The 24,630-nt window shown below is 44.5% G+C and overlaps 1 protein-coding gene across 1 annotated transcript in view; it reads left to right on the forward strand.

The window, feature by feature from the left end:
* PRKCH (protein kinase C eta) overlaps positions 1-24,630 on the forward strand; it is an 895,425-nt gene that overhangs the window by 378,070 nt on the left and 492,725 nt on the right. Inside the window, exon 3 of the mRNA XM_069638927.1 lies at positions 1,809-1,962. Within this exon, the coding sequence (XP_069495028.1) occupies positions 1,809-1,962 (154 nt within the window). The remainder of the gene's footprint in view (positions 1-1,808; positions 1,963-24,630) is intronic.

The following is a 24,630-nucleotide window of genomic DNA, read 5'->3' on the forward strand; positions in this document are numbered from 1 at the left end:
ATGGCAAAACCGCGTAAATAATGGGAGAATCTTGGCCTCTGGTTACAATATCTAGCAAGTTGCATGATTAATTAGGTATTTGATACTATAAAAAAATGGCTTGAACACGTGGGCATGTGATGGCAATAAGAAAAACAACCAGAACCGAGTGTGAAAAAATATTCCCCACATATGTGAAATTTCAAATTTACCAGCTATTTGTGCGTCAAGGGTCTACGGCTTCAGCCAGTTGGCCCTTAACTCAAATTAAATATCCTAAATCTTCAACAATTTGAAAAAATAGATCCAATCAGCCCCTAGACACATGCGAAAATGATTCGTCTTGTGACATCATTTAAAGTATACAGATCAATACAAACATTGATTGTTTATCGTGTTTTAGAAATGCTACTTACAAAGCATGCCCCATTATTTGTGCAGTACGGAAACAGTTAGTTAACACAGTTAAAACAACCAGGAAGCGTAGCCTATCACAGTTAAACAAACCAGCAGACATCCTACACGTGTTTCATGCCCCTCGGAACATATTCAAGGCAGACAAAAATTAACAAGAAAGTCCCAATAACCATAAGATAAGTAAGATTGAAATTATTCTTCTAGAAATTATAATACAAGGGTAAAAAATAATACTGAATATACCAAACACAAAACAAGTACTTATGCTCAGAAGACAGATGCTATGCAACGTGAGAGCAGCTGTGTATGTGTGCAGATCTTTTTATGTAAAATAAATGCTTAGGTATTTAGCATATAGATGAACTGCACTGTTCTTAGCAGCTCTAATTCACCTATGCCTATACCCTGCCACAACCATGAAGCCATGACATTCCCATTGGATGCTCTTCCCCTTGCAACCATTCTGCCAGTGCACATGGCTGAAATCTATTTCTCCACCTCTAAGACTTGTTTGAGTATGAAGACGCCAATGAGTTCACTAAATGCCCCACTCCATTACCATTACTCTTTTTCGTACCCTCTTTTAACTCCCTCATCACCTCAGGTTCTGCTGCTTCTCAAGTCATAGATTCTAAATTATTGATGTTAATTTGAGAGAAAACAGAATGTGAGAAATATTTGTTTGTCCCTTCCCGAGGCAGTATTTTGGTTGTGCAAAAGATAATGCCAAAACTAAAAGTTGACGACAGGAAGGTTTTGAATTGATCAGAACCACTTCCATTGCTCTCGGCAATCCTCCAGACCATAATATTTACCTCTGACACACGTTTACAGATGATGAAATTCCATATACAAATAAGACTTGATCCAACCCCAAAAGGGGCAGTGTAGCCCCAACTGCTAGTTCACATCCATTCTGTACGAGACCAGAAGTAACCCAGACATGTTCAGTCGTATTGGGCATTGTTGGTGAGGTGTAGCTTGGGTCTCTAGGATCAGCACGCTTGGGGTCCAGATGTGGACATACCTGCGGAACTCACAGTGACGTTAGCAAAAGTGCTGGGGGGTGGCTAAAAGGTTTTGAATCCACCACAGCCACTGGCATTGTTGGACCTCCACTTTTAGTGTTGCCCTGAGCAGTTGCTATTGGTTAAGATTCATTCATACCCTTTCAGCTATCCACCTTCAAGATAATCCAAATGGAATCAAAGCTCACAGGAGAGATATCGGCAACAAACAAGACTCGACACTGCATGGTTAAAAACTATTGAACTGTGTGCAATTAAATATAAATGGCCTCATGGAGAGGTAACACATTGAAGTTGCTTTTACTATGTGAATACAAATGTGTTTGGTGTATTGACTAATTAGAGCAATTTGGCCTTACTATGGAATGTTTCTTATGCTTACAGTAGCAACACTTCGCGATGGACGACTGTTCAAACATTTCACAAGGAAGCGCCAAGGAGCTGTACGACGGCGTGTTCACCAAGTCAATGGGCACAAGTTCATGGCGACATACTTGCGGCAACCCACATACTGCTCCCACTGCCGGGAATTCATCTGGTAAGAGCAACAATTTCACTTTTCTGTTAACTTTGTTGCATTGAAGCCGCGATCTGTGTTACAGTAGCTTATATAGACCCTCACCAACATAAATATCTGTAACATTTTGATTTAATTATTCAAATAGCAAACATTTCCAAGGTACAATTGCCAGCTAATGTATTTGTACTTGTTTTTTGCAATTGTATTTATTTCAAGAACATGAATGTCAATTTTGATCAGAAATAACTTGCAATAACCCATTTACTGATGGTGGAGGCATTCCCACAAAAGGTGCCTGTACAACTGCATAACGATGAGAAGTGGTGAGCCAGTTTATGAGGGTGTAAAATAAGCAGGACATATACCAAGGACAAAACAAATAGGAAAATATAGAAAACCCAGTGATTTACAGGGTAGCATTAACCTAACTATGCAAGTGCTTCAAACTACAGAGGAGTACTATTCAAATATACAAAATGACATTAACCAGCACAGGAGATAGTGGTGGGGTCAGGTAGGATGGTGAAGGAGAGGTAACTTGAAAAAAGAGCAGTTGTGCATGGAGAGCCAACCAAAATGTTGTAAATAGGTAGACGTGGAAGAGGATCTGGGTAGGTTGAAGAGAGTGCAAGTAGCAAAGTTGAGGACTTTGTCTAGAGGGAGGAAGGGGTAGAGAGGAAGACCAGAGAGTAGGCTTGATTAGTAGTTCAGTTTGCTGAGCGCGGAGTGGAGATTAGAATATTTATAGAGGGGTTCACCCAGAAGAATGAACAATGGGGCCAGTGCCCACACACATCAGGGGACAGGCCCCAGCCATCTTTGCCATCAGGCCTCAGCCAGTACTAGCCAGTCTGAAACCAGCCTTACACTCCAGCCCTGCACAAACCAGCATGAAACCATCCCCACAATGCAGCACTACAACAGCAAGCTTATCCATCATTTTGTAGCCAGACAGAAGTGTGCAAGGGCCACCAAGGACAGACCCATGGAAGGGGCTATAAAGGAGGGTGCATGTCTGCAGCAGTCGCCCCATTGTGACAGATGTTTGTGTAGTCTATATGTTGTATGTTAGTGTATATATGTATGTGTATTTAGAAGTATATATGCAATTACTGTTAACTAGACTGTTAAGTAGGGGGAAGTGTAAAGATAGGGTTAAGAGTTAAGGAAAATGCTAAGTAGGGTTCACTGTTATGTACGGGTAGGATATTAAGTATAAATGTAAGGGTTAAGTAGAGAAAGGGGTTTGAGGGGAGATACCCTAGCGTGAGTTAGAGGGATAGTGTCGTGGACTGCCTGAGGCCGGCTAGCATGATGGGACCATACACAGTGGCCATCCTCTGGCCTCACACTCCATGTGGGTGGTACCTGAGTTTAGGCAAGGGGTCTGTTGCGACAGACTTACTGTAAGGGTCCCAGAGACCCCTCCAAGGAAGGTTGAGGTGATATAGCAGGTCCCCCTTTAGATGGAGGTCACGCCACAGGAATCCTAGGGATAAGTAAAGGGAAAGTTATCAACGGTTAAGTGGTTTCATAAATAAAAAGGGGTCCCTGTTGGGATCGCTATAAAATTGACAGTGGTGGATGTGTCCATGAGTGATCTTAGAATTCAGGGTGTAGGCTATCTCTGGTTACCAGGGATTTTATTTTGGCAGGTGCAGTGCCCGCCTCTACCCAATGGGCCTAGGGCTGAGGCTGGTGGAATCCATGAGAACTCTCCCTGACCTAGGCCAGGAAGGGGTGCTTTCTGGCTTGTGTTAGGACCCGGAAATGGATGCTACACTAAGTTCACCTGAGTGTTGACGGGACAGGGAAGGTTTGAGAACTCCCCGCCCCAGTGTTCCAAGTGCTCCTCTAGCCTCATCAGAGAGGAGAAACCTAAGTACCCTGCAGCACCACTCCCTACACAGAAACAGATTCCAAGATGCCCCTGCACCCTTTGTATGCCATTAACACCTTGCTAATCCACATTAGTTGTAATCCGGTAAGAACCCAATATGGAAGTTCCAATAATAATACCATACTGGGAGTGATTAAAGATTTCCTCAGCAATAACCAATCGGACAATTGAAACTAATAATTATAAATAATAGGAATAACATAGCAGTGAGATTAGAACCCAAAGCCCTAGGCATAAAATAAAACAATGGCTGGGATAAATCGGAATGGGAGAGACTCCTAGAGGAGGCAGACATGAAGGAATTTAGGAGCGCTGAAGCCTTCAGAAGAAGAGCATACACTCAAAACACGTGTCAGGCTGACTCGGAACTCAATAAATATGTTTGCGACCTTGCGCTGAAAAATCGTTGACATTTGCTCAGTGTGAATGTATTTGCGTTTGTATATACTTTTAGGAGTCCTTGTCCCTCCAAGAATTCCTTCATCTGCAGCACAATGTCCAAATGATTTGGACATGGTTTTGCAGTTGCTTTGTATTGCAAATTTGTATAGCTCTGATGTGCTCATAAATTCTTTGTTTGAATGTTTCAATTCTTGTGGTAGAGTGGCCGCTACAAAGAACACATAGAAAATATAGAGTTCCAAATCAAATCATATATTGGGGTGTTTCACCAGGAAAGGGACAAAGGGACAGCCCAAGTACTGTGTCAGGATGACAATCTCTCTGGTTGCTCCAAGTTCTTTAGCTAAAGTGTAAATGTTTCCCAGACGTCTCTGGGTCTCTCCCCTGTATCACTAATTGAAAACAATGAATATTTACAGATAATTTAAGACAAGGTGCCTAAAATTTAAAATGCCTGTTACCTACTTGTAGTAGTGATTGTACTTTAATTAGCACAATTTGGGTGGTAATATTGGGACATGGAAAACGCACTGTTAATGTATATACTACCAACTGAATTGAGAGGACAACATGGTGAATTGTTTTCTTTTCAGCCTTTAGAAAAGTGGACATCCCATAAAAACACATGTTGACTGTAAATTGGAAATCCAGCTCAATAAATACTACTACAGTTCTTGGGTAAGCCAGAGTCGGTGTATGAATAAACATTTGACCAATACAAATTGAATGAATTAACGTGATATCGAATGGTAGTAGTAAATAAAAGGTGTTTCTTGAGAATTGTATTTTCCATAGAATAATAGTTCAAATTAGGAGGCATGAGTGTGTGTAGCTATAAATCCCCATTTTCAATTGTTTTCAAAAAAAGCAGTCAGAAAAGGAGATGTTTAAACTGATAAAATCAAGTTTTGTAGATTTGTTTTAAAAAAAGCATTAGACATATAGGGCCTGATTCATGGAAGTGTTTTATAAGGGTGCAATCCCATAGGAATACATTCCATGAATCAGGCCCATAGTTTATTACAAACCTTTAAATCAAAATGACAGTAAAATACATACATCTCATACAAATTTTTTTTTAAATACTTTCAGGACTCCATTCCCTACATTACTAAAAAACCTCACATCATCTAAAAACAGGAAAACACTTTCCCAAGAAACTTAAACAATGTAGAAATCATTGAAAAATGTTCTCCCAGCATCAACATAGCCCACCAATCCACCATGCTATAAGTTCTGGCCCTTTCTATAAATCTTCCCAGATAGCGGGTCCTCAGTTCGGTAAGACTTGTGCACAAAAGAGTGATATGTCAGAGACTCTTCCTGTGCACCACAAAATCTACTGCTGTCATTGTTATCTAATTAATCGTAAAGCGATGTAATTTTCCTTGTTTGGGTACATATTTAACCTAAATCTCAAAAAAGCATATCTATATCAAAGTCAATGAAATTTAGTCAGATATATTGGAAGGCAAATATAGGCCTTTATTTCCTGCTTCAAACTGTCAAATAACCGGTAATTATGTCTAGCTTCCAGTGTCCGAATCCAATCCTGCTGCCACAGCCTTCTTTTGACTTGTTCTGGATGAATCACCAGGGAGTCTTGGTCAATCCCCAGCTGTGCCAAAATGGACAGACACTCTGATTTCCAATATAGAAGCAAACTCTTGTTGCCCCTTCGTAATTAATCTCTTTGAATATAAGGGGCAGAAGTGATCGGCATGATACACTTCCGAAAGAGACAGAGAGTTTTTCACATCACTCTCGCAGCTAGTGAGATTAGACCTAGATCATACCTAATAATCACAGTTGGAATTCTGCAAGGTAATCGTACTGCTCTCCAAAAGGATCCTTCCAGTGATGACCATAAGTTCTCTGTAGTACAGAAAAAGGCCTCTGCACCATAAATTAGCGTTGGAACTGCCTTTTGATTATAAAAAAAGCAACACCAGATTGTTCAAAGATTTCCCAGATATTACCCGCCTCAAGCCTGTGAGATTTCTGCGTCTTGTTTTGAGGTCCAACAGGCGGGGAGCATGGCAAATACTAGCACTTATACACAAACCCAAGTAGGTGGTGTGCAGGATTTCCATTAACAGCTCACAACTCGGGTGTCACCTAAAAAGGTTTTTTTCGAGTGCCTCTACTAGACCTCAAAACCAAGATGTTAGTTTTGGCAATATTACTCACCAATTGATTAGCCATCATGTATCCCTGCAGTGTCGACAACCTACGTTGAAGGCCTGTCAGAGTTTGGTCAATCAGGACCAGGTCGCCAGCATAGAGCATCCAACGCAAATCCTCATCGCCCATCTTTGTAGGAAACAATCTGGACAATTTTAATGCATCTGCCCGCTCACATAGGAACAGATTGAAAAGACTCTTAGCAAATGGGCACCCCTGCTTCAACCCTTTATACGTTAAAATCTCCTTAGTGCACCCTGAGCATTCAACCTAACACAAACCTTAGTGGAAGTATATAGTGCCTTGATCGCTGAAAGAAGGTCCGCCTGGCAATTCTAGGCTTTCATTTTAGACCATAGGATTGCCCTGTTGACACTATTGAACGCTTTCCTTAAATCGATGAAGGCAGGATAAGTTTTGACCGCTGGTTAATCACATTCCACTTCAAAAGATTCAAAAGGAATAGGTTGAGATCAGTCCCTGCCCCTTTCACGAACCCTGTTTGATGCGGATCACTTTTATTTGATGGTTCTACTCATTTTTGGAGGTGAGAAAGGATTAGCGACTCATAAAGTTTGCCTAAAACGTCCAAAATGGCAATAGGGCGCTACAAGGGTCAGCCCTAATGCCTCTTTTGAATACTGGCACTAATATGGCTGCCTTCCATGTATCCGGTATCACCCCCAATCTATTTACACAATCAAATAGGCAACCGACAAAAGGCAACCATACTTCCAGATTCCGCTTGATGATATCATAAGTAATGCCATCAGGGAAGGGCGCACTTGCTGAATTCACCTTAGCGATCAAGTACTCTAGGTCTTCTCGATCAAAGGGGATCAACCAAGGCCCTCTCTTCTCTCCAGTCACTGAAGGAATGATAGGATTAGGTGGGCCATAGAGAGTACCACACAATTCTACCCAATCTTGCTCTGAAACCCCGTTTGGCAAGACAGCTCCCTGGGGTGATGTTCGAGCACCAATCAGACGGCAGATTTGTCCAGAATCTCTGCATCTTATTGCTTTAAGCATTACCGCTGAATCATTATGGAAAAGTTGGGCCTTATGTAAAAAAAAAACAGTTCTTGTATTTCTGTTTCCTTGTTTCCCTTTTTTTAAGTAAGAGAGTTTGTTTTGTCCCTGTTTGATTATAGCTCGAAGATCCCTCCTCAGCTTTTATTTTTTCAGAACTACTTTCTGATCATATCCTTTGGAGTAAAATAAAATTTTGTCTTTTTTCCCTCTTTTGCACTGAATTCCAGCTGTAGAGGTGCGTCGTTGGTGTCAAAACAACTGTTTAACATGTTTTCACTAAAACCCAGACTGAAATGCACCACCTCCGATGAACTCATTCGCAAGCGATTCCTACCCTGAGTAATGTCCAGTATTTAACCTCTTTAACACGTTGACATTTTTAACTTGGTCTAGGAGCTTATATGAAACATATAAATAGTCCAAAACTCTAGACTGTACTCTATTTGACCAATTTGGAGCACTTGGGATATCACCCGCCATTTGCCCGTTTTACATATGCAAATCTCTTGCCCCATCACATTTACCCACTTTCTAATTTTCAAATCATCCCCAGATAAAACCCCCTTCACATTGTTTGATCCCCCTGCTAACGTGTCCAGCCGAGAGATAGTCAGATCACCGCTTAAAACTATTGCACGGTAATCAAATTGGGCGTAGCCTTGATCAATGATTTCAGAGACTAAATCAATGAAACAATCAATGTTAATAGCAGCCGGCTTCTAAGAAGCATTCACAACAAGAATTGTCAACTTTATGTTAGAGGCTGACAGATCACTTTGTAGTATCAAAAAATGTACAAAAGGATTCGCTGCTCCTTCGGCCACCAGTAATAACCCCAACCCACTTTTCACTAATGTCAGAAGGCCTGAAGCCGGCCTACCACTAACACCCTGATAGGCCGGATTTAAAAAGGTGGTATAACCCTCAGCAAACACAGGTCGTTGTAGCCATGTTTCCAGTACATTAAAGGTTTTCCGCGAAGTTGGTGGTTGCCAAACAGGTGCTTAACGCCTGAGTGTTCCAGGAGCCAAAAATCCAGTCGTCTTCTTTAGAGGGGGTTACCTGTTACTTGTTTTTATTTTGATTCCCTTCAGCTAGCATTGAACAGGGCCTTTGCGCCAGAGTTCTATGTTTCAATGCATTGGCCAAGACTTCAATGTGCCTCTGCGATGAATCATGTTGACAATTAAAAGTCACTTTTATCCAGCGATTTGAATGATTAACCGCCTCCTCCCCATTCTTTATAGTGTGGTTTCTCCTCTGCTTCATGTTTGCCGGGCCTTTTAATGTCGACCTCAAACAATGGCTTGTCACAGTTGTTCTCATTGTTTAGCACATTTTCAGTCTGACAAGAATTCCAGTTTGAGGATTGTGCTAAGCCATGATTATGCTGAGTGTATAAACTTCCTGATAGAATGGGAATTCAACAGAAAAGGTTTTGCTACAGATGGTGATCAAGGCAGTGTACACTACTAATGTTACAAATAGGTTATATTCAAGGTTTCCTGTTTTAGGGGTTTATTCTGTTTTTCTTCCGGGGGGTGATTTTCCAGTTTTTTCCATTTTTTTTCAGAAATGTTCTGAATCTGTATTTATCGGTGTTATCCCGTTTGCAGATAAGTTTCTTTCTAGTGTAATAACACAAATATTATTTTATGGTTTCATTGCTTGCATAAGTAGGGTAATATCTCTCAGAGCAAGATGTCATGAACACTTTCCGTAGAATAAAGATGAATGTGCTAAACCAGTAATATCTAACTCACTTTGGTGGAGATAAGGATTATTTTGACTGTCAAAAGAAATAAATGCCAAGCAAATAATAACTGTTTATAAAGTGCTGCTCACTAAAACACGATAAGGGAGTCTCATTAATGTACCCCCTGAGGCATGACTGGAGGGGTTGAACAGGTCAAAACTGTTTGTCGGGTGTGGGAATATCAGAGGATCGTATAGCAGAATATTGTAAAGGCAATTCAGCAGGTTAGGTGATTGTTGTTGAGAGGTTTTATGTTTATACTTTCCGGTAAATCATATGGCTTTTTTCCTATTCTTGCTGCAACATGTGCTGTAAAATGTGTTATTTAGAGTGGGGATGATGATGGCTCTCTTGGTTCACTCTGTGTGGGAATCTTTGTCTCCAATACGAAAATCCAAAACTGGCACCCCTGAAATGAATATACTCAAAGTAAGTGAACATATCTTAAAGTGAAATATACAACTGTAGTTCCCATTAGAAGAAAGTGTGCAAGAGAAAAGAGCATTGGACTTAAAAGTAATTAACACCAGAAAAATAACCTCAGAGAGGAAATGTTCCAATAAATGAAAAGTACTCATACTATACTAAGGTATTCACACAAATATATAAATCCTTATAGAACAATGGTAGGGAAAATGTTTACAATTGTGACATTATTCCCCCATTTTGACTGGCAGACTATATATACCAGAATGCAATTCAGCAAAAGGCAAATAAAATGGCCTTTGGGTTTTGAAAGGCTTATAGCCAAATGTAATGTGTGAAAGGGATACCGGTTTGTGTTTGACAAATGCAGGTTTCATCTAAGATGTGATGGAAGAATTACCTTCTACGAGAAATAAACACTTTTTGCTGTTACATATGAACATCTGAAAATAATGTGGTTCATTAGTTTTGAACTGTTCTGTGTTACATTTACCTGGAGGACGGCGTAGATTTAGGCAACTAAGTTGTGCTTTCTGTGTGCTTTCAGAATTAAATGCCCATTTGCGTTTCTTTACACGGAAAGGTCACGAGTGTCATATCCAAAACAATGGTCCCTTAAACGAATCGTCATTTATTAATCGCTCCTAATTTTTAAAACTCTCCTTGGAGAAAAAGTGCTACGTAGCAATTTAGGGGCCTGCAGTGTCTGATTGGCTGCTCGGTGCTCTAGAGAGACACAGTAGGTTGGGAGGTGAGCGTGACACTGTGGGCTCATGCGAGCCTCGCACATGGAAGACTCACAAAGCTTTCCTTTTAAAGCTGACAGGCAACTGACACTTTTCAGCGCTCCTCCAGACAGAACCACCTACACAGAGGATCTGGGGCGACAAACAGAGACACTGAAAAATCCATGTTAAACCATTAAAAAAAAAAAATACAAATATTTGCCAGTAGTCAAGGGCTACTCAGAGGAATGTTAGCTAATTTTAAGATGTGAATCGTCAACCACAAAAATGGCTCACATTTCTCTACAACTCCTCAAAATAGCTCTGCCTAAATATGAATACAAATATTATTTCTTTACAAAGAAAACGATGTAACATTGAATGTGCAGTGTTTTTTAATAAGGTCAGGGGACAGGTGGGGAAGCAATGGGAGAAAGCAAACAAGCATACATGGAGGGGAGTAGGGCCCTTTTCCCATTGACTGCCAAGCCCCTCTTCAGCCACCCCTTCACCCCCAAACTTCCTCCCATCCCTGCTCACACTAAAGCACCACTGGGATAGAGGAAACAGTGTTTTTCAGTTTAAACCTAAGAGGCACCTTTTCCTCCGGGGGGGGTGGGTTCCGGTGTTTATCGGATTTCGCAGGAAAACCTAGTTATATTTGATATGTAGGAAATTTTTACAATGTATTGCAAGACTGCTAAAAGAACTTGTAAACTACAAAACAATGTGTGGGTTATCACAAAACATCTCCGGCAGTTTCCCTCTCACACGCTGCACAATGTCAGTTTCCCTAATGTTTGTATGTTCTGATTCTTTTTGTACAGGTTTAAATCCTGCATGCATATCCATGACAGTGCCACAGATATGACTCACAAACTGTGTTGCATCCTCAAATTACCAAAGCACATAACGGATATGGATGGTACATTGGCTATTAATGAATTGATGTGCGGAAGCCTCTTCCAAAGGCATGCCTGAATGTGTTTTGGTCACCTAAGCACATTCTTTGCACATATGTGTTTGAGCATGTGCAGTGTTTAATTGCATCGGGTCACCATTGACGTTTTTAACGAGTGGCATTCAAGAAACATGGCACATGAGATATCACTGGATTGTGTGAGGACACCCCATCCAATACCAGTTGTAACTATGGTTGAATTCAAATATGCAATTGTTTTGCTCACATAGGTGTTTGAGCATATGTCATGTTCAATTCCAGCAAGCCAGCACTGACATTTTCAGCTGGGGGTGGGGCAGTTTGTGGTGGACCTGAAATCCACACAAAGAATTTCTGGCCCTGATTGATTGACTGAAATGTGAGTAGATCGTGTGGGCTAAAGCAAGGATGCCATGGGCAGGGAAGCGATCAATGAACAAACGTGCCACTGCAAAGTGAAACACATTTGCACAGGATATGGATTGTTTCCCAGTGACAGAGCAGCAATAGCATTGATGCCGTTGTCCTCCATGATACAACTCATAGCTAGCTGTCTAGCTGTCAGGAACTTTCCACTGCCTTCTGCACTTTTTCCCATGTGGCTGCTGCTTTGTGGTGATAGCCATGAAAGCCTTGCATAGACAAAGTAGCATGTTGGTGCATGAGATTCACTTAATGTGATACATTCTTATTGCTTGCTACTGAAAGAGAAGATGGCACAGAAAACTAGGAAATGTAGCCTGTCTTTTGCCTTCTTTTTTTACATGTACATGTTAGAGTGGATATTCCTATCCTCTAATGTGGCCAATCCTTCTCTTGGCACAATAGGTACAGCACGGTACAATTCAGGTGTAGCCTTGCATGAAAAGTAATCCCAGCTGGCAATTTACCATCAGTTTTGTAAAAACGTTTATTTTACACAAAGGTGTTTGTAGAAGGACAAAAGCTATTGTTATTGCCAGGTTGGCATTCCACAGAGGTACTCCTCGATGGTCCCCATGATATGTCTGACTGCGCGCAAATTGTTTACTGATAGTATGCTGATCCATAGCCCTCACACTCCAGAATATACTGTCTTGTGTACACCTGGGAAAATTCCCCAAGTGCCCATGAATATTTGTATTTGTTTATTATTTATATTGTGCACCATACCCTGAGGTAGCTGGGCACTTGAAAACTTAGAGGTTACATACATAGTAAGGCAGGCAAATTACAATCAAGTGTGGAGACAACAATGGGATCCTGGTTACAGGTGGGTCAGATAGTGGGTCAGATCACAGGAGGTAATGTACAGTATTATAGCTTAACAAAAGGTAATGAACAGTAACATAAATAGACAGTGATCAGATAACATGGTGATGAGGTCTTAGTGATGAGGCTCGTTACTCAGCCACTTTTTTATTCTGGCTTTAAAAGTGAGGAAGGAGGGTTCCTGTCTAAGAGGGATGGGAATAGAGTTCCATCGTTTGGCAGATTGGACAGGGAAGCTGGCTCCTCCTTCTGTTTTTAAATTGAACCTTGGTACCACCAGGTTATGGGAGTGAGAAGATCTGGTAGAACATGTGGGTTGGTGTGAACAAGTTTTGTCCGCCAGGTATTTCGGGGCTGAGTTTGTGAGGCATTTGTGCGTGATGGCCAGGGTGCGTAGTGTGATTCTGTCACGGATGGGCAGCCAGTTGGAGTTGTGTCTATGATTGGATATACGGCAGGATCTAGGGAGACTAAGTGCTGCTCTCAGTGAGTTATTTTGGAGTACCTAGAGTCTATTTAGATTGTGTTCAGAAGAACCAAGGAATAATGTGTTGCAGTAGTCAAGTTTAGATAAAGCAAGTGCTCTAGCTAGCGTTAGACAGCTGCTTGTAGATAAGTAAGATTTACAGCTGTAGATCAGTTTATTAGGGTAGGCCGTGGAAGACACCACACTGCTGACCTGTTTTTTAAGGGAAAGAGTTGAATCGAGGCAGACCCCCAGAGTTTTATCTCTTTAGAGACGTTGATTATATTACCGTCAATGACGAAAGATGAGTATCTGGTATTGAGTTTATTCAAGCATGCCCGAGTATCCACGATCATTAACTCGGTCTTGTTGTCAATGAGGCAAAGACTGTTGGTGGCCATCCAGGCTTGGATTTGAATGTAAATGTTGTTTAGCAGTTTGGAATCATGGTCGTAACAGCCAGTGAGGGGGTGAGGACTTGAGTGTCATCTGCATAATTAGTGTAGATGACACCCAAGTTGTCCAGGAGGTCGAAGAGTAGCTTTGTAGGTATATTGTATAATGTGGGTGACACATAAGATCCCTGAGGGACACCACAAAGTATTGGTGTGGGATCTGCTGAGGCCGAAGGGGAGAAGACTCTGGTGGTCCGATATGATAAGAAGGATTTAACCTAGTCGGATGCATTAGTGGAGAATGCTGCCACTGTGCTAAGGTGCTTGGTGAGAATTTGGTGGTTGACGAGGTCAAAGGCCGCAGATAAGTCGAGGAGTAGGACTGCTAGCTTACCTTTGTCCTTTGCCTCATCCATTTGGATCTTTAGATCTAGTAGGGCTGTCTCAGTTCCATGTCTGGGTCTGAAGCCTGATTGTCTAAGTCCTTAGGAGTTTGTTTTCCTATAGGTGCTTCTGGATTTGCAGATAGGCCACACGATCCAGGATTTTTAGAAGGAATGGGACAGTGGTGATGGGCCTATAGTTTGTGGGGACATTTGGATCTAGGTTGTTTTTTTTTAAATAAAGGCATAACCCAAGCTTCCTTGAGGTTGTTAGGTACCTGATTGGAGGAGAATGAAGAATTGATCAGGGTGGTGATGAAGGGGGCTAGGTTTTTAGCTCTCTCTTTAATGATGGTGGCTGGGCAGATATCCCCTTGGCAGTGGGATAGTTTTAGGCTTTTTATGATATCTTCAACTTCCTTTGAAGGTATTTGAGAAAAGGTAAAGGGAGTGCAGGGATGAGGGGTTTTCGCTGGGTCAGGGGCAGACTGGGAGCCTTTTTAGCTTCACTCTTATTTTGTAGTAGAGTGTTTTTGTCTGCATGTGCTTGCTGGATTTTTGTACACCATTATGTGTCTTTGATGCAGTCTTGTATAGGCGGTGCAGGGGATTCAAGCTCTTTTAAGATGCTGAAGAGTTCCTTAGTACTGGATTAGATTTGGCATTGTGGATTCTGGAATTGCACATTTCTTTTTTTGCAGAGAGGATAGTCGCTTTGTAAATAGCGGAGGCTGACTTAAATGCAGTTTTGTTGGTGTTGGAAGGTGATTTACACCAAGTGGATTCAGCTGATCTTTTAGTGTTTCTGAGGCTCTTTAGTTCAGGGGTGAACCACTTATTGAGGTGAGCCAAGGGTTTGGCTTTCCTAAGTTTCAGAGGGGCTGCGATGTCTAATGCCGATTTGAGAGTAAAATTAACGTTCTGCCTTTGGAATGGGTAGGTGTTGTGATTCTGTTTGTAAATTCCAGGTTAGAGATCGTGTTATCCACGGCTAAGGCAAGATGGTCGTTCGGGTCCTGGAGGCCAAGGTTCAGATCTTCAGGGAGGATAGTTTGGGATCCAAGTTTAGTGTGAGTGTAAAGGAGGTTTAAGATGTTCTCCTCGAAGGAGGGAGAAGGGCCAGGGGGCCGGTAGACAAGGTGCAAAAGTATTGTTTGGGTGGGTGAAAGATTTAGTTTCACCGATAGGAGCTCTCCAGAGGGGAAGCTGGAGGGCGGAATAGCTCTGAGGGCTAGGTGGGTTTTGGCAATGAAGGCCACTCCTCCGCCTTTGCCCGAAGTTCTATCAGCCCTGATAATGGTATAGCCTTCTACTAGGGCTAAGAAGAGTGCTGGGCCTACTGCCTGGTGTAGCCAGGTTTCTGTAACTGTCAGGAAATCTAGGCTGTTTGAGATAATAAGATCAGCAATCTCTGAGGCATGGGCGACAAGGGAGCGAGCATTGATAAGGGCTACTTTTAATATTGGGAGATGGTGAAGTGGGTTGTGAGGTGTAGGAGTACAGTTCCGGGAGAGAGGACGAGCCGAGTCACTACTGGTGTCGTGTTGGGTTGGTGGATTTTAGACTTAGAAGTGACTTTGTGGTTTGGGAAATGAGAACCTAGTCTGTGGTTCCTGGTGTGGACTGAGAGTGGGATAAGTGGCGTTGGCAGTGTAGCAAAGCGCTGTAACCATTTGAGAGGGCTGAGTGGGTCACTGGTTGCTGTGTTTGAGGGTGCTATGCTAGATGGCCTAAGATTGAGTGTGGGTAGAAGAGGTGGTAGAGAGTAAGTTGGGGTGACTGACTGAACTAGAGGGAGGAATGAGGCCAAGGCCAATGTAGCTCTGTGGAATGAGGACATGGTGGTTTGTCAATGGGCAGGCTTAGGCTGATTCGAGAGTTGACACAGTGGGCAGAGTATCAGCAGTAGGCTGATTCAAAGTCAGTACAATGGGCAAAATATCATATTCACTGGGCGACCAAGGGTTTTGTGATCTGTAAATACTTGTGGGTCAAATTTAGGGGTGCAAACCATTCCTCATTACTCCCTGAAGCCCCCAGATGTCCTCTAGGTGTCACTACTTTCTGGAGTGGTTTAGTTGGTACTGCTGTTGGCTAACATACTTCACTCTTTCAGGAGTTGCACAGGGTATCCATGTAGTTTTGGGGTGGCTGTGCTGATGTAAGGGGGCAGCGGTCAAGCAAACATACAACAGGTGGGTAAACAAGAGGGAAGAACAGACAAGGTAATTCTGAATAACGGAACAGGAAGAAAGGGCGTCTCTTATTGGTGAACAAGAAGGGGTGGAACCATACACTGGACAAACTATGAGGCTCCCCACTAGGGGTGTATACAGATATAAGGGAAGCTCAATGCCTCTATGAAAGTTACTTTTACAGGCACCACACACTGCAAGCCCATGGAAAAGGGGCAGCAAGAGTGGCTTCTGTGACTGGACCCTAGGGCACAAACAAGGAGTGTACTTACACGAAACAAGCTGGTATGGTTCCATTCGGGAACCTACAGTGGATGCCCTCTGAGGGAACAGAACACAACACACTGTTACATTAAATTCACTATAGACTACAAGTAAAACAAGACAAAGGAAGGGGCAGAGATTGCTTTCTGGGAAACCCAGCAGCCAAACTCTGAACAAATGAATAACAGAAGCACGAGTGAAGACAAGAATGGTAACAGAAATGTCTAGGAAAGAATAGGCAGTCAAAGTAAACAAGGTTCAGGACAGAGACCAGGAATGAAAGAGGAAAAGCAAGTAGAAAGGAATCTAAGTGAAATGGTACAGGTGACTGAAACTGAAGACTAGAAACTATGGACCGAAATTAAGGAACAGCAGACTGAACTATAGAAGAGAAACAAGGAAAACACAGGACTGAAACTCTGGAATAGGATAACCAGGACTGGACTTTAGCATGTAAAAGGAGTACATGGGACTGTACCTCTTGGATAGAATAAAAAGGGCGAAACTGTAGTCAGAGAACACGGAAACTCAGAACTGGAATCTAGGAAGCTAAAGCCAGTAAACACGGACTATGGGCAAAGAGCAAGGAACTGCAGGCATGGAACAACATAATTGGTGGTAGGGAGCAAGGGTCTGCAGACAGGGAGCAGGAGAGCAGGGCTGCAGTGCAGGAAGCACAGAGGTGCAGGGGAGAGTAGGCAGAGTAGCTGTGCTGCCAGGCAGGGAGCACAGGGCACTGGCACTGGAACAGGAGCAGGCGTAGGCGCTGGCGTAGATTCTGGCAGCAACAGGAAAGGGCACAATTCTGAGGATCAAAGCACAAATGGCTGGGAGCGAACTCAACGCGTTCTGTGCACCTGCAGGTATCTGCTTCAATACTGACCTGCCCTGTGTTGAATCAGACTAATTAGCAGTACTTGGAGCAGCACGCCTGAAGGTAATCTGCCTCCTCCCTCTCTGGTCCTTCGGAAAGTGAAAGCAGCACTGATCTCTAAGGCTTATGGGGATTGTAGTTCTAAGACTGCTGTATAGGAATAGCCGGGGAATGAGAACTGCCACACGGTGCGTTATGGGAATTGGAGTCATGTTTTCGGATTTCCAGATTTGTGAAAAGAAATGTTAAATAATGATTTAGGGTCTTCAGAGAAGATGGTAGAAAACACCCTGGAGGTCTGCAGACAGCGCCACCTAGAGGCAGACATATGACACACTGACACTTTGAGGTATATTAGGGGTGTCAAAGATGGTTTATTCACAGTGTATGCTTTTTGTATTTCTGCACACAGAACCCATGTGTGGTTGTCGTGCTAGTTGTTCTTTCAGAGTGAACTTGTTCCTCCATCCTGTCCATCTGGGTCACTGTCAGTGCTGGGGTTTAACTCTGGTTCAGTGGTGGTGATGTTAAAATGCTGTCCCAATGTTCTGTTACAATGAGCAGAGGGAACGTTCTCAAAATCTTCATCACCACCACCACCAACATCAGTGCCATTCCTGAAACAAAACTTTGCAGGAGTGGAACGGATGGGAAATTCAATGAGTATGCCAGACTAAGGAACATGCTGCTCCTTTATAAGAGGTGGTTTGCAAAGGCCTTAGCCCTACTTTACCTTTGAGAGCTGACACTCCAAATGTCCCTTTGGTAGGTCAGAATCAGGAGACTTGTTTTTCAAAAGGTTTATTTACTTTTTTGATTCAAAAAACTTATTCTTTCCCTAATTCTGTGATACTAAGCTGTACAAATGATGTGTGAGGGTGTAGAAGAAGGAAACTGACAAGGAGGGGTCATGGTGTGTGCTATGAACCTTTTTTACATAAATAACAAAAACGACCTTCCCCTGTTTCTAAGGGGCTTGCCCCGCCTCAACCAGAGCAAACCTAGCGATATGTCAGAATGTCCGTCAAAAGAAATATTCTTCCTGTCCTCCGTCAGAAACCATCTAATCTAGCCCTAGCACTAGAAACATAAGCTTTTAACTAAAAGTAAAGTTTGTATTTCCTTCACCAGGAGAATGTAGATTACCCCTGCTATCTGCGCAGGGAGTATTAATTCTATTAAAGACTAGGAGGCGAGCATTATGCTTCATCTTCTTTTATTTCTACCCTTCAGCAGTTCAACCAACATATATAACAAATCATGAAAAAATGTCTTAAAGTAGCAACTTTTCTTTTTTCCAAAAACTACACAATCCATGAACCTCTGTAGTCCATGCTCCCTCCACCAGTCACAATCCACTTCCTGTGCCTGGGCTCCTCCTCTGCTTTTACTCGCTCTGAAAGTCTCTAACTGATCCTCGACAACTGTGCGAAGACTCTCCGGACTTTAACTTAATTGCTGCGAGGGCTCTGTGCTCCTGACCCTCTCTGCTCCGTCTTCCCCATCAGTTATTCTTCTGATCCTCTCCTATGAAAAGATCAACACAAGATTATGTTAGGGTGGTGCCAACGTCTCGTACTGATACATAATAAAGCATTGTCATCGTATACACAGTACCAGACTCGGGTGGGAATTTAATGCTCGCCTCCTAGTCTTTAATAGAATTAATACTCCCTGCGCAGATAGCAGGGGTAATCTACATTCTATGACAAGACTGGAGGCGAGCATTATGCTTGTTCAAAGCTTACCCAACACCTTACTTGCTAAACTCTCCGCTGGCTTAAAGTAAAACTCTTTGAAAGTCCTATCGCTTGACCAGTCTGCCGCCAGCATTATCTCATTCAAAGGCACACCTGCTCTCACGGCTGCCGAGGCCATTGCCCCCCTCACCGAATGAGCTCCATACGTGCTCACATTCAGACCTGCTGCCTGCATAACTTCCTTGACCCATCTTGCGATGGTAGCTGATGCCACTGCGTGATAGGGCTTCCTGCGCGCAATTAATAACTGAGTAGTACTTGCTGCTCTATACTCTGCCGTTCTACTCTCGTACTCCTTGATGCATCGTGCTACGCACCATTTCGAATTACTCGGGAAATACGGATAATGTACCGTAGACGTCCCTGTCTTGGTCCTTCTGACTATGGAGAATGTAACTCCCTCCGGCCCGAAGGATCGTCTGTTAACATCTAGTGCTCTTACGTCCGATACTCTCTTGCAGGAGATCAAGCATAGCAACATCGCTAACTTTCCCGATAACTGCTTAAGCGAGAGATATTCATTAGTCGGCCAACTCGCTAGTAGGCGCAGCACTGTCGTCACTTCCCATGTCGTGGTATACTTGGGATCCGGCGGCGCTTTAAATCTAGCTCCTCTGATGAGCCTAACCACCGCCGGATGTTCTCCTGCCGGGACGCCTTCTAATGGCGTGTGACCCGCAGAAATCGCCGATCTGTACACTCCTATAGTACGGAAAGCTCTACCGCTCTGTAATAAGTTCGCTAGAAAGTTCAGAATCTCCACTACAGGTGCCGAAACGGGATGAACACCTCTGTCCTTGCACCAGCTTGTCCATTTTGTCCAAGCTGAGTCATAGCTCCTCCTAGTGGATGGAGCCCAGGATTCAGCGATAAGCTGAGCAGCTTGCGCCGAAATTCCTGGCAAGGCCCAACGTTTCCGGATATCCTGCACGCGACTAGCGGGAGTGTCCCTCTCACTCTCAGAGGATGACACGACCCAGCTGGGTCCGTGAGTAGTCGCTCCTCGTCGGGGAGGACTCTGGGAATGTCTGATACTAGTTCCATTAGGGTGGGGAACCACACTTGAGACTTCCATAATGGTGCTACTAGAACTAGTTCTGCTTTCTCCCTCCGGCATTTCGCCAATACTCTGCTCAACATCACAAAGGGAGGGAAAGCGTAATGTGGACCTCCTATCCACTCTTGCAGAAACGCGTCTGTTCCTAGCGCTCCCGGATCCAGCCTCCAGCTGAAATAGCTGGTCTTCTGCGTATTGAGCCGGGAGGCAAACAGGTCTACTTGCAATGGTCCCCATCTCGTGTCTAGTCTCTGAAACACTGCTGGATCCAGCCTCCAATCGCTGGAATCCGTCAGGTACCGCGAGTTCCAATCTGCTACTACGTTCAGTGTCCCTGGCAGGTACTCTGCTGTCACCGACGTCCCTGATCGAAGGCAGAAATGCCACAGATCCTTCGCTAACTCTGCGAGCATCTTGGATCTCGTACCACCCAAATGGTTGATGTAGCGCACTGCTGATATGTTGTCCATCTTCAGCAGAACACAAGATTTCACTCTCTCTTTCGTAAAGGCCTTGATCGCGAATGATCCTGCTAGGAGCTCTAGGCAGTTTATGTGTAGACGAAGCTCTTCTTCGCTCCACTTGCCTCCGGTCTGTAAAGACCCACATCTGGCTCCCCAGCCTTTCCGACTGGCATCCGACTCTATTATCAAGTCCGGTTTGTCTCCGAATATGGCTCGCCCATTCCAGGCGTCCATATTCTTTAACCACCATTCTAGCTCTGTCATCGAGTCCTGATCCAGCGGCACTTGTTGATGGTACTTCAGACCTAGCTGCAGATGCTTTATCTTCAATCTCTGCAGTGCACGGTAGTGCAGTGGCCCCGGAAAAATGGCCTGGATAGATGCTGCTAGCAGCCCAACTATTCTCGCTAATGTCCTGAGAGATACTTGTTGCTTCTCTAAGCATACTCTGATCTCTCTCTTGATGTCTCTCATCTTCCGAGCTGGAAGTTCTAAGGTCGCTTTCTTGGTGTCTAGAATGAATCCCAGGAAATCTAACCTCTGCGCTGGTATGGTATCTGATTTCTCTGTGTTCACTAGGAACCCTAGCGAGGCCAGAAGGTCCTGTACCCATCTCGTTTGGTACACTAATACCTCCCGATCTTCTGCAAGAAGCAGGAGATCGTCCAGGTAGATAATGAGCCTCACTCCTTTCTCCCTGATTGCTGCTGCTACCGGCTTCCTTAGCTTTGTGAAAGCCCATGGTGCCGAAGCAAGGCCGAATGGCATCGATCTGAATTGCCAGAATCGACTTCGCCAGCGAAAAGCTAGAAATGGTCTGTACTCCTCGAGAACAGGTACTGTGAGGTAAGCGTCTTTTAGGTCTAGACGCGTCAACCAATCTCCTTCTCTTAGGGAGTCTCTGAGCTGATGGACTCCCTCCATCTTGAAGTGCCGATATATGATCCAGCCATTCAGCTCTTTGAGATTTATCACCGGGCGTACCTTCTCCTTCCTGTGTACTAGGAACATATTGCTCACAAATTTCGGGGCTGTCTCGCATTTCTCTATCGCCTGCTTGGTGACTAGCTGCTCTATCTCGCTGTCTAGCCATGCTAGTTCTGCTTGCGCTAATCTCTGACCCCGCGGCTCGTATCGCTGCACTGGGGTTTCTATGAAATCTAGATGTAGACCGCTGACGGTCTGCAGTATCCAGGAATCGCTTGAAAGCTTGCGCCAATTCTCTAAATATCTGCGCGTCCTCCCCCCTACTGGGGGATACATAATCGCTCTCACCTGGTGTAAATCCTTGGCCTCTTCCCGATCCTCTGGGCCTTCGGCCTCTTGGGAATCTCCCCCTGGACGGGAAAAAGGTGTCTTGGCTCTTGTTTTCCCAGTATTGTGCCCTGGTGTTCTGAGGTCTTCTCCCTCCTTGGTAGCGACCGGCAGCGCGACCTCTGTAGCGGCCGGTCCCTCCAAAAACTCTGCTGGGGAATATCTTGCGAATAGATGCTTGGGCCTTCTCTAGCGACGCGAATGTTCCTACGAACCGTCCCATCTCCTTCCCAAAGGTCTCTCCGAACAGGAGGCCTTGTGCACCTTCCCCTGCTTCATATGATGACAGATCACTCAATTTCGAGTCTATCTTGAGCAATAGGCCCTTTCTCCTCTCTGACGCGATGGCACAATTCGCGTTTCCAAGCAGGCAGACGGCTCTCTGAGCCCACCCTGCGAGGGCTTCCGGATCCACTTCTTCACCCGTGTCCTTCGCCCTCTCTGCGAGGTCCATAATTTTTGCGAGCGGACCTGCTAAGTCTAATAGCTTCTCCTGGCAGGATTTCCAGGATCTGTCAATCCCCTTACGGGGGTCCTTGCTCGTCTTGGCTACGAAGGTCAGCATTTTTGGGTCAAGCTCCGGTGCTTCCGCTACCTTTCCTGGCAAATCTGGGCGCGGGCACTCTGCCCGCAGGCGCTGTCTAACCTCCTTGTCTAGTGGCTTGCGTAATCTTGCTGCCATATACTGAGTCACTCGGGGGGATGGTTGCCACTCGGTGGACCTTGGATTACGTATGCTGTCTGGGTCGAACATATCCTCCTCGTTCTCTACGAGGTGTTTCTCCTTCCTCGCTTTCTTGCCACCACTGGGTCTAGTCCAGTCCTCTTCCTCGACTTCTTCATCTCCTAAAGAGCCTTGCTCATCTATTAGCTCTTCCTCCGAGCCGAGGTCTTCTCCAATATTATCCTCCCCTGGAGTGGGGGTCGTGAGGTTCGGCACTGCCTGCTTTAGTAGATACGCTTCTTTGAGCTTAGCAAAAGCGTCAGGCACCTCCGAGGCCTTTTCTATCGCCTCCTCATATGAGCCCCGGGGGTCGTCAGAGGATTTCCTCTTTAGGGCTAGTTTTCTCCCCTTATGCCCCTCATTCAAGGGTTCTGTGGGCGTGCGCTTATCCCCTTTGGTGCTGGACTTTGGCTGCGAGAGTATAGTCTCTAAGGTCTCCAGCCTTTCTTGTAGGGGTCTCACCCCTTCTGCCACTGCATCCATGAGAGAGCTACCCAGCACTTGCTTGAAGCTGGCAGCGAGGTCCAGGGATTGCTCCTCCTCACTCCACTCAAAGTCTGACATATTCCTCTGTGCTGTGTGCCTAAAATACCTGGAACAGGTGTCTTAGCACGCCCACCACTCTCTTATGATGTTTTTTTTTTTTTTTTGTATGTGGCTGCACCTTTGTCCTTTTTTAGCCTTCCGGCCTCCAATCAATCGTCTACTGCTTCACGGCAGTGTAGGGCTCCTGGCCTCGAATCGCCCAGCTCCTGTGGCTAGAGGGCTAGGAGCAGTGCTGAGGTTAGTGTCTCAGCTGATCGTGCTGTGCGTGATCGAACGATCGCTAAATTCGCTCCCAACTAGTTGGGGTCGAGAAACTCTGCGTCTACGAACGCTGGCGAAAGATAATTTTTTCCTTCGCCGCTTCGCTGTGACGCTACGCGACTTCGCGCGTGTAGGCTCCGCCCACCCGCGGGTGGGGGCTATGTTGTTGGAGCGAGATGCTCCGCGCTTCGCGCGCTAGCTCCGCCCACCCGCGGGTGGGGGCTATGTCGAAGAGGCGATCCGCCCCGCGCTTCGAGCGCAAGCTCCGGCCTCCAGTGGGAGGCTATGCGCGACCTGTCTCCGGTCGCTCGTGAGGCTGACTGAACCCCTGGAGTGCCGGGTATACGGCACGGGGCCGTCAGCCTCACGGCCGTCCCTATCGGTCAAGGGAATTTCCCTGGGGCTCCGCCGAGGCCCCCGTGCGAGCGTTCCTGTGGTAGGGGAAAATTACTACGCTTAGCGCGCGCGCGCGTAGCATGACATATCACTCATTATTATTATTATTTTTTTTTTTTTTTTTTTTTCGGTAAAGACTTCCGCCAAACCAATTCTCTCACGTTCCCCTTGCCAGACACACTCTTTAAACATATGTTCTATCATTAATCCCCATTTCCCCTCTTCAGTCAGCCAATTTCTACTACAGGCATTGGGAGAGGAAAGAAATAGTACTTATCTGCTTGAAGAGCAGTAAAAGAAGAGGAGGAGCCCAGGCACAGGAAGTGGATTGTGACTGGTGGAGGGAGCATGGACTACAGAGGTTCATGGATTGTGTAGTTTTTGGAAAAAAGAAAAGTTGCTACTTTAAGACATTTTTTCATGATTTGTTATATATGTTGGTTGAACTGCTGAAGGGTAGAAATAAAAGAAGATGAAGCATAATGCTCGCCTCCAGTCTTGTCATAGAATGACTCCCTTCTCCTGGTTAACACTTCAGTCTTATAGCAATGTAGTAGTCATTCCTTCAATGCTCAACTACAGTGGACCAGGGTAATGGCTCCCTTCTTCTGGTCCTTCTGTAAAGGCTTTACAGAGTGTTCTTTAAGCACTCGAGTCGAAAACCTGAATTAGTCTCTTTAACTCCTTCCCACAAGTAGAACAAGTCATAGCCTTTTTTTGGCTTTCATTTAACACTATGATGGCAGTTGTCTTTTCCAGAATTCTGTATATCTTTCTTGTAGTCTCTCTACTGGTTTCTCCATCGTATTGAGGGGATCATTTCTCAAATCTCTTGGGCTTTCCAATGACATTTGTTTGACCACAGCGACAAGGTTGTTGTCCTCTGTTTAGCATTAGATTAATCACGCTAATGAGGGAGATGGTTCCTGTTCCACTCTGCTTCATCAGTGGTATTGGATGAACCACTA

The sequence above is a fragment of the Ambystoma mexicanum genome, chromosome 14, assembly GCF_040938575.1.
Source record: "Ambystoma mexicanum isolate Mex_15411 chromosome 14, UKY_AmexF1_1, whole genome shotgun sequence".
Classification (NCBI taxonomy): Eukaryota; Metazoa; Chordata; class Amphibia; order Caudata; family Ambystomatidae; genus Ambystoma; species Ambystoma mexicanum.